Source organism: Diceros bicornis, chromosome 32, assembly GCF_020826845.1.
Source record: "Diceros bicornis minor isolate mBicDic1 chromosome 32, mDicBic1.mat.cur, whole genome shotgun sequence".
NCBI lineage: Eukaryota > Metazoa > Chordata > Mammalia > Perissodactyla > Rhinocerotidae > Diceros > Diceros bicornis.
In genome coordinates, this window is record NC_080771.1 from 10,134,290 (window position 1) to 10,143,381 (window position 9,092).

The following is a 9,092-nucleotide window of genomic DNA, read 5'->3' on the forward strand; positions in this document are numbered from 1 at the left end:
GAGATCTGGCACATAATTGACTTACTACAGTCCCTATCGCAGACAAAAGCAATCGATATACAATGGCTGGATACGGCATCAACAACCATCCCCCCGCGGTTAACAGCATGCTACACAATTATTAAGCCTTGACAGGTACAGAGTTTTTAATAATCTGTCCTCACTTCCAACCGATTTTTCAACCGAGCAGGATCCCCAGGACCCGCTTACACCGGCTCTCTAACCACTCGGGGTCAAGCACAGGGCACGGGGGGCGGGAGCTGTGCACACAGCGGAGCGCGGGGGCAGGGCGCTCGGCACTCAGCCCGGGCGGCCGGGCACGCGGGGTCCGCGCTCTGCACCCGGCCCTTCCCGCGCCGAGGCGCCGCCCGGGCGCACGTGGGGCGGTTTCTGCGAACCGGAGCCCCGCGGCCCGTGTGCACAGCCGGTGCGCCCGGCCCCGTGCGCCGCGCGGGCCGCCGGTGACTCAGCGCGGGGCGTGTGCAGGCGGCGCCCGGGGTGGGGGGCTTTTGCACTCGTCCCGGCTCCGTCCCGCTATAAAGGCGGCCCGCCGCGCTCTCCGCTCCGCCACGCCTCCTCCGATTTCAGTCGCTTGTCTTGCCGTGGTCTCCAGACTCCAGGCCCCGCTTCACTTCGCCATGGATCCTAACTGCTCCTGCGTCACCGGTAAGGAGATTGGGGCTGGGACTGGGTGTCTCTTGTAGAACTAGGGGAAGCAATTTCTGGCCCTTCCCGCTACTTAATCACTTAGCTTCAGGGTACTGTTTCCCCTTTTCAAAGCGTTTTGGTGTACCTTCCTCTACTCTAGATTAATCGGAGGCCCCCTTTTACCGGTAAGGAAATCAGGGTTTATGGCTTGCCCAGGTTCCCAGGAGTCGGTTATGGAACTGGGACTCGAACCCTGGCTGCCAGCACCTATTCTCCCGTTCAAGTCTCCAGGAACCGTTCTCACGTCTGCCTTTTCTCCTTGTAGGGGAATCCTGCACGTGCGCCACCTCCTGCAAATGCAAACAGTGCAAATGCACCTCCTGCAAGAGGAGTGAGTGGAATCCCCTCTTGGTCTACCCCCTAACCGCCAACCCCTCCCTCCCCAACCCTCCACACCACCCTGAGAGAATTCAAACGGGGCAGTGGCCGCCCCTTTCTTAGGGAAGGTGGCGCCTCCACATGGTCCTTGTCGGGAGGAGGGAATCCTTAGTCATTTTTTTGTCCCAAGCGCTCATCTCTGCGGCCTTTTTCCCTTCCCCAGGCTGCTGCTCCTGCTGCCCCGTGGGCTGTGCCAGGTGTGCCCAGGGCTGCATCTGCAAAGGGGCATCGGACAAGTGCAGCTGCTGCGCCTGATTTCTGGGAGAGCCTGCCCCCCATGTAAATAGAGCAACGTGTGCAAACTGCATTTTTCTTTTTTCATACAATGCTGACCCAATTGCTACATTCCCTTTTCTATTAAATACGTGAGTGACAATAAAAGTTGTTGACTTTATTCTGACTGGTTTTTTTTTCTGTACGTCGGAAATAAGGGATTTTGTGCCCACCAGGGCTGGGGTGGGAGATTGGACTAGAAGTGCAGAGACCAGGGTTCTGGACTGAAATGTTAGTCTCAAACAAACTGAGTGCCTTAAGGCAAGCCAGGTTACCTCCTCGAGCTTCATGTGTAAAAGGGAAGAGTATTAAGCCAGATGCTATAAGGGCATTGGGCACCAGAGAACACAAACGAACATGTTCCCCTCTGATCTCACGTCAAGGGTTGATGGACCAGAAGCTTCTCAGTCCCTCGTTTTACATACTCTGATTTCCCAGGCCAACTTAAGTTCCTCATGGAGTTCAGACCTGATAGAATCTAAAGAGGGTAGACTCCAACACCACAGTTACTGGACTCGCTACCTGGGGTTCTCAAACTCCCTGGGGTGAAAGATGCTGTTAATTTTCCATCTGGTTTTTAATTTCAAAGACTCTAAACTTTGGTAAGAAAGTTAATTACTGTAAAAAATTTTAAAAGGACACTATACAAAACCCATTTTTTGATTCAATATACAAATTTCAGTAATGGTGCAAGGAACAAAATAACAGGAAAAATAAAGAATTTAAAACTATACATTTGTTCATCAAAGGTGTGCATTGAGCACTGGAAATAATTCACAAACGCCATGGTGTGTGGACCAGCCACATCTTGAGTAGCTTGGCCCCCAACATCCCCACGGGGGACCACCACTATTGGCTTGCCCAGTGCCACTGAAAGGACACCTGCCTCCCCTGTGTTGATGTCTCTGAATCTTTGGAAGCTCCTGCCTGGGTCTGGCTGAAATCTACCCTTCCTTCCAAATCTAGCCTTGGCTCCTTGAAACCAGCAAAGTGACTGAGGATTTGGAGGGAAGTGCCCAGCCAGTTCTCAGCAAGAAAGTACCCAAGAAAGGGTTCCAGATGAAGCACTTCACCTCTGCCCTTATGGGGGGGTGGGGGTGGGGGTGGGGGGGGTGGATTCTACCGTATGGAGGGTGTACTGGTCTCTAGTAGTCAGGAGTGAGGGGCTTAGTGATTTGTAGTTCATGCCAAAGGTTAGTCCCCCTCCCTGGCTGTTTGTGGAGGGACCTGCTATTCCATGTTCAATCAAAGAGAAAGACGAGCCACGTGGCCCAGGAGTCAGGACCTCCCTTGCCCACGAGTGCCCTGTGTGAAGAGGGGATTTCAGAAGCCAGCCTGTGCCTAGTCCATGGGTTAAGGTGTCAGGCAGTCCTGGTTCACAGCCCACTAGGCCACTAACCGGCCAAGGGACCTGGGCAGGTCGCTCAACCTCTCTCAGCCTCCATCTCCTCATAAGAAAGGAAGATATGGCAATGAGCGGGATTAAATGAGATGGTATCCTGGCTCCTAGCTAGGGCTTCATGCACAGTGTCCATTACATTCATTCTGTTCACAGTGCCTTGCGCGGACACAGAATCCTGTTGAAGCCCAAGAAGCTTTGGGGAAAGGCTCATTGGTTTAGAAGCATGACTCTAAACCATGTTGGTTGGAGGTTAAGGATGGGATTGTGAATTTAACAATCCACTGTCGGGCAGTGTGGATGACCTCCAAGAAGGCCCCGGGACAAGACACTGCCACAGCATCTGATACACACGGAAGCCTTTCTTACCCTTCATGTCAGTTGGTTTTCAAAGAACAGTGACTGAGAAGAAAACAATAAGTGGCGAGAGTGCATACGCCATCTTCCAGAGAGGGTAAGCCACCTGCCCAAGGTCACACAGCTGGAAAAGAATGGGATGAATGAGCCTATGCTACAGCAGGCCTCACCCTCTGGCACTGCTGGCAGATCACGATGTCACTGCATGCGCCATCGTGCCTATCCCACTTCCAAGCTGGAAGGGCCCTTGGAGATGGACGAATTTGGCCCTCGGTGGAGAGATGGGAAACTGGAGCCCAGAGAGGTCACAGAGCTATGCACAGGGATCCCCCTGCCAGCTCAGGGCTCTGCCCACTGCTGCCTCTGGGCCAGGTGTTCAGTGTCCCCGTCTTTCCTGTGATGTCGTGATGGAGGGCGGTGGGGGAGGGCATGATGCTGCAGTCAGCCTGCGGGAGGACCAACCCCACCTGGGTCACTCACAGCCCCATGACGTAACCTGTCTGTGGCTCAGTCTCCTCCGCTGTCAAAGGGACAAAATCCGGAAAAGCATACGGCTTAGAGGATGAAATGAGTCCGGACAAGTAAAGATCTTATTAAGGGGCCTGCCACGTGGTGAGGGGTCTAGGACATCAGCTATTACTTCAATATTACTGTGCACAGTGTGGGAGATATTTATTGACGTCCAGACACATCAGCCAGGGCTGCAGGGCCTACTGCGTGTCCTGTGTTGTCCTCATCAACCACATGAGGATGTGACCTGGGGACCAGAGAGAGTCCTTCACTCTTCCTACACGACTGTGACAGGCACCAGGGACAGGAGGCCATGAGGAACACTCTCTGGGCCTTCTCAGACATGGAAAGAAACCTGCCCTTTCTTCCACCACCTAACCACATTTTATTGAACATTGTCCTTTGAAATCATTCCTATTTGCTTTCATGTATTTGTAGGAAAAGCAAACTCTTTATCACCACTGAAAGTGAGAACCAGCCTTATTCCAGACAAAGAAGATAGCCAGAAAATTGCGCAGATTTTTCACTTAGGGATCACTTTTCTTGCTGCCCACGGTTCAGCTGGCAGCTTGCTCTTCTTTAGAGGTTTCCAGAGTAGAGAGCGTTGTGGACAGAGCCAGACCAGAGGCTGGCTTGTCAGGGACCTTCCCTTTCCCTCGGCAGCCCGACTGGATTCACTTCCCAGCTGACTGACCTCGGGCAGGTCATTAGGACTCCATGTGCCGAGGTGTCCCAGTAGTAAAAAGGGCTCATAAATCCAAGGATTTTCCTTTCAGCCTGTTGTGAGGGTACGAAGATAAAAAGTGATGAAAACACGGCCTGGCACACACTAAACGCCACGGAATTGTTAGGGATGTTGGAAGGGAAACAGCCCCTTTCTCGCTGTGTTATCTATGTCTCCCTGTGACCGACAACGATCCTTCCTTTGGGGCGACCGACGCTTTGGGACCGCCTGGAGTGAGGGCCCCCGGCAGGCTGTGGGGAGCACTAGACAGTTTCACGGAAAGGCCCCGGGGCAAATGTGCCCATATAAGTCTTCCGGTGGCGACCGGAAAGAAGGAAGGAGGCAGAGGTCTCTGTCCCCCTGTTGCAGTGGACAAGAGACAAGGGGCCGAAGGCCTGCGTGCCGACAGGGAGAAGAAATGGGGGTGGGAGGCGAGGGTCACATACTGGCCAGTCTCTGCACCCAACGCCCTCAGGTCTTGCCACTGGCCCCGCCAAGCCAGGGACGAGAGCGCCAGGCTGGGCTTGCACATGGGCTCCGGGAACGGGCCAACCTGAGCCCGACAGCACAGAGGAAGCACACGCGGGGGCCGGGGATGGGGAAGACGGCGAGGACTCGGTGGCTGAGTTCCAGGAACACTTGGGGGCGGGGGTGGCGGCCACTTGGGGAAAACTGGGCAAGGGGCGGGCAAGAGGACAGGGACGCCACGTCCCGGCCGGCACACGATCACCTCCACACTAGCTACTGGGAAGGGCCCCCCCCCCCCCCACGCCGTGCGCACCGAGCCCAGCTGCGCCCTGCGAATCCTGCGCCCGGCCGGGTGCGCACCGCCCAGCCGAGGGCGCCGCGGGCCGAGCGGTCGCCAAGGGGCGGGGTGGACGGGCCGGGGCGGGGCCTTTGCGCCCGGGCCGCTGCCTCTGGCTAGAAAGGGAGCTCCCGGGCGCCTAAGCGCCACCGCGCTGTGGACCAGCCCGAGCATCTTCATCGCGAGCTTTGGACTTCTGGCCTCGCCTCGGCACGAAATGGACCCCAACTGCTCCTGCTCCACGGGTAGGGGAAGCCCAGCTCTCGGCCTCAGGATGCCCGTTTCCCAGGGGCAGGACAGAGCGTCCTTGGGGTGGAGGAGGCAGTGTTTTGAGTTTGAGCTGAGGTGGACTCCTTCAGTTTGCACGTCTGTGCTTTCAGCCTGACCTGGCGCCTAAATGGCCCTTTAGCGCACTTCCATCCTCCCAGCAGCTTGCATGTCAGAGGGGAGAGGCCTGAGGCTCAAGACTGCCCTGCTCCACATCACCCAGGCGGTCAGGGGGCTTGTGTGCCCAGCCCCAGGGCTCTGTCCAGGCGTCTGAGTTGCCTGAGCTGGCTGGGAGGCAGGGGACATTGCCTCTTCTGGGCTCAGCCGTGAAGCCCTGTGGGGTCAGAACAGGAGAGCATCTGCCCATCCTGGCCTGTGGGGAGAGAAGGCGGGGTGAGGCTTCCCCCGGCCCTGAGTGGGACAGGAGCTCCCCCGTCTGACCCCGCCCTGAGCAGGAAGCATCTGTGGGCCCACTGCTGTTATCTCCTGCCTCACCCCAGTCCTCACTGCCCGGCTTTCTCTTCCTTGCAGGTGAATCCTGCACCTGCCCTGGCTCCTGCAAATGCAAAGAGTGCAAATGTGCCTCCTGCAAGAGGAGTGAGTGTGGGCCCTTCTAGGGGTCTGGGGGCCGGGCTGAGTCAGAGACAGCACCCAGAGCTCAGCAGGCAGGAGTAGGCCAGGGAGCCCGCTTGCTGGCGTCCACTTCGCTCAGCAATTGATTCAGGGCCAGAGCCTAAAGAGCTATAAAGATGGTTGAGCCCCACTTTCATTCCATAACGAGGAATGAGGCCCGGACAAGTGACCACCAGTCCAGCACAGACCTGCTAATGGAACCGGGTCTCCTGGCTCCCGAGGCAGCATCCTTAATGCTCTCAGGGGCTGAAGCGCTCTATGGACATGAACTAGTGAGCGTGGTGTGGTTTCTCTGACCTGCCGGTGCAGCCCTGTCCGTCCAAGCAGCCCAGAGCTCCCTGGCCCTCCTGGGAGCTGCTCTGGCAGGAGTTTGCCCCTCTCTGACCTTGAGCACTTGCCTCACTTCATTTTATAGTTTTGGGGTCTTGTCTTCCATTAGCCCCAGAGGCCCTGTCACTGCCTCCTCAGGCTTTCTGCCCTGTCTTAGTCTCAGATAGGGCAAAACAGCCTTTTCTTGTGGGTAGGACATTTTCCAAAGGTAGTATCAATTGTCTCCAGACAGAGCATGCCACCCTAAACTCAGGCTCCCGTGAGGCTGGGGGCAGAGCTTTTCCAGGCCTGCGGTTGGGAAAGGAGGTCCCGGTGATGTCTGCTCTGACCCCTCCCTCTGCCCTGTCTTCCCCAGGCTGCTGCTCCTGCTGCCCCGTGGGCTGTGCCAGGTGTGCCCAGACCTGCATCTGCAAAGGGGCATCGGACAAGTGCAGCTGCTGCGCCTGAAGTCGGGGAGAGCCTGCTCCCGACGGAAACAGAGCAACACGTACACGCACACGCACAGACGCACACACCCCTGCATTTTTACACATCGTTTCCTACACTCCCGACCTGTTTGCAACCTATGAAATCTGTGAATGCTAATAAACGTTGTTGACTCGATTCTGGCTGTGTTTTCATCTGTGTGTCTTGGAAATCAGGGAGTGCGTGCCCATCACGGCTGGGGTGGGAGATTAGACGGGAAGTGCAGACACCCGGGTTCTGGACCCAAACTCTAGCCCCTAACCAACCGAATGCCTGAAGCAAGTCAGGATCCCTCTCTGAGCTTCAGTTTCTCAGCTGAAAATGAAAGCGTCACCCAGGTGACAGAAGGGCACGGGGCAGACAGAGGTTCCCCTCTGCTCTCACTGTAAGTGTTGAGGGCATAGAATCTTCTCCATTTCTCGTTTCGTTGTCTGGGGACCCCCTGACAAACTTCAGTCCTGGGAGATGTCAGGCTTCCAAAGTGCTCAGAGCGGGTGGAATTCAACTCCCAACTTGTCTGACTTCTACACGGGGCTTGTTCTTGAACCAAGGTGTTAAAGGACCTGTTTTTATTTTCTAACAGACATTTAAACTTTGGTCAACTAAAATGGATCACTAAGAAAAACTTGAAAAGGACACGATATACAAAACCCAGTTGGAGATTCGACACACATCCTGTCAATATATCTTGAAGAACAAAGAAGAAAACTGCAGAGAATTAGAAATGCTGCTCAGAAAACAATACACCAAAAATTTATAAAATGTTGAAACCGAATGTTACATTAATAAAATAAAACAGAAAACGCTGCAATTTCTTCATTGAAGGTGTGCTTTGCGCACTGGCAACAAGTCACAACGGACCCCGGGTGTGGACCACGCACTCCTTGAGGAGCACTCCCCTCGAAATCCCCACGGGGGACCAGCACTCTTGGCTTGCCCAGTGTCGCTGATGGGACACTTGCCTCCCCTGAGAGCTCCCTGTGGTGACTGGGCTCTGAATCTTTGGAAGTTCCTCCCTTGGTCGGGCTGAGATCTGCCCCTCCTTCCCAATCCAGCCTTGGCTCCTTGAAACCGGCAAAGGGACCAGGGATTGGAGGGAAGTGCCCAGCCAGTTCTCAGCAAGAATGTACCCGAGAATGGGTTCCAGATGAAGCACTTCAGGTCTGCCCTTGCAGGGGGGTGGTGGATTCTACCGTACGGAGGGTGTAGTGGTCTCTAGTAGGCAGGATTGAGGGGCTGAGTGACTTGTCATTTCTGCCAACGGTCGTGCTCCCGCCTATTTGTGGAGGGACCTGCTGTTCGACGTTCAATCAGAGAGAAAGAAGCGTCACGTGGCCCAGGAGTCGGGACCTCCCTTACCCACGGGTGCCCTGTGTGAAGAGGGGACTTCAGAAGCCAGCCTGTGCCTAGTCCATGGGTGTTGGTGTCAGATGGTCCTGGTTCACAGCCCACTAAGCCACTCACTGGCCATGGGACCTGGGTAAGTCCTTGATACTCTCCGAGCCTCCTCGTCCTCCTTTGTACGAAGGAGATGACATCTCAATGCGGGGAATTAAATGGGACAGTGGCCTGGCTCCTAGCTAGGGCCTCGTACACAGTGTCCGTCATGGTCACTCTCCCCACACGGCCCCTGTGCAGAGGGAATCCTTGCAGCTCCCAACAAGCTCCTGGGGAAAGGCTCGCTGCTTTGGAAGCACGACTCTGGGTCGTAGGCTAGAGATGGGGTTGGAACCTTGCTGATGCAGTGCCAGGGGGAGTGTGGATGACCTGCAGTAAGCCCCTAGGACAAGAGGCTTCCGGAGCATTCAGACAGACATGAAAGCCTTTCCCCCGCTTCAGGTCTTTCGGTTTTCAAAGACCCAGTGACTGAGACAGCAAACAGGAAGGGCAGGAGTGGGTTGTGCCATCTTCCAGAGAGGGTAAGCCACCTGCCCAAGGTCACACAGCTGGAAAGGAATGAGATGAATGAGCCTATGCTACAGCAGGCCTCACCCTCTGGCACTGCTGGCAGATCACGATGTCACTGCATGCGCCATCGTGCCTATCCCACTTCCAAGCTGGAAGGGCCCTTGGAGATGGACGAATTTGGCGCTTGGTGGAGAGATGGGAAACCGAAGCCCAGAGAGTTCACAGAGCTATGCACAGGGATCTCCCTGCCAGCTCAGGGCTCTTCCCACTGCTGCCTCTGGACCAGGTGTTCAGTGTCCCCGTCTTTCCTGTGAAATCATGATGGAAAATGGTGG

The 9,092-nt window shown here is 55.6% G+C and overlaps 2 protein-coding genes across 2 annotated transcripts; both read left to right on the forward strand.

The window, feature by feature from the left end:
• The first annotated feature begins 558 nt into the window (after window positions 1-558).
• Window positions 559-1,480, forward strand: LOC131396354 (metallothionein-1B). Its single transcript, XM_058528615.1, has 3 exons — window positions 559-666; window positions 974-1,039; window positions 1,250-1,480. Exons 1-3 carry the CDS (start codon window positions 639-641, stop codon window positions 1,339-1,341), a joined length of 186 nt encoding a protein of 61 aa, XP_058384598.1. The 5' UTR covers window positions 559-638; the 3' UTR covers window positions 1,342-1,480.
• Window positions 1,481-5,287: 3,807 nt separating this feature from the next.
• On the forward strand, window positions 5,288-6,987 carry LOC131396355 (metallothionein-2-like). The gene is made up of 3 exons (XM_058528616.1): window positions 5,288-5,399; window positions 5,953-6,018; window positions 6,740-6,987. The coding sequence occupies exons 1-3, from the start codon at window positions 5,372-5,374 to the stop codon at window positions 6,829-6,831; spliced, it is 186 nt and encodes a 61-aa protein (XP_058384599.1). The 5' UTR covers window positions 5,288-5,371; the 3' UTR covers window positions 6,832-6,987.
• The last annotated feature ends 2,105 nt before the right edge of the window (window positions 6,988-9,092 follow it).

Bases quoted from the DNA above. Each gene is read 5' to 3' on its own strand.
- LOC131396354 (XM_058528615.1), top strand. From the start codon at position 639: ATGGATCCTAACTGCTCCTGCGTCACCG. The intron at 667-973 runs GTAAGGAGATTG...TTCTCCTTGTAG, and splicing joins TAACTGCTCCTGCGTCACCG to GGGAATCCTGCACGTGCGCC. The intron at 1,040-1,249 runs GTGAGTGGAATC...TCCCTTCCCCAG, and splicing joins ATGCACCTCCTGCAAGAGGA to GCTGCTGCTCCTGCTGCCCC.
- LOC131396355 (XM_058528616.1), top strand. From the start codon at position 5,372: ATGGACCCCAACTGCTCCTGCTCCACGG. The intron at 5,400-5,952 runs GTAGGGGAAGCC...TCTTCCTTGCAG, and splicing joins CAACTGCTCCTGCTCCACGG to GTGAATCCTGCACCTGCCCT. The intron at 6,019-6,739 runs GTGAGTGTGGGC...TGTCTTCCCCAG, and splicing joins ATGTGCCTCCTGCAAGAGGA to GCTGCTGCTCCTGCTGCCCC.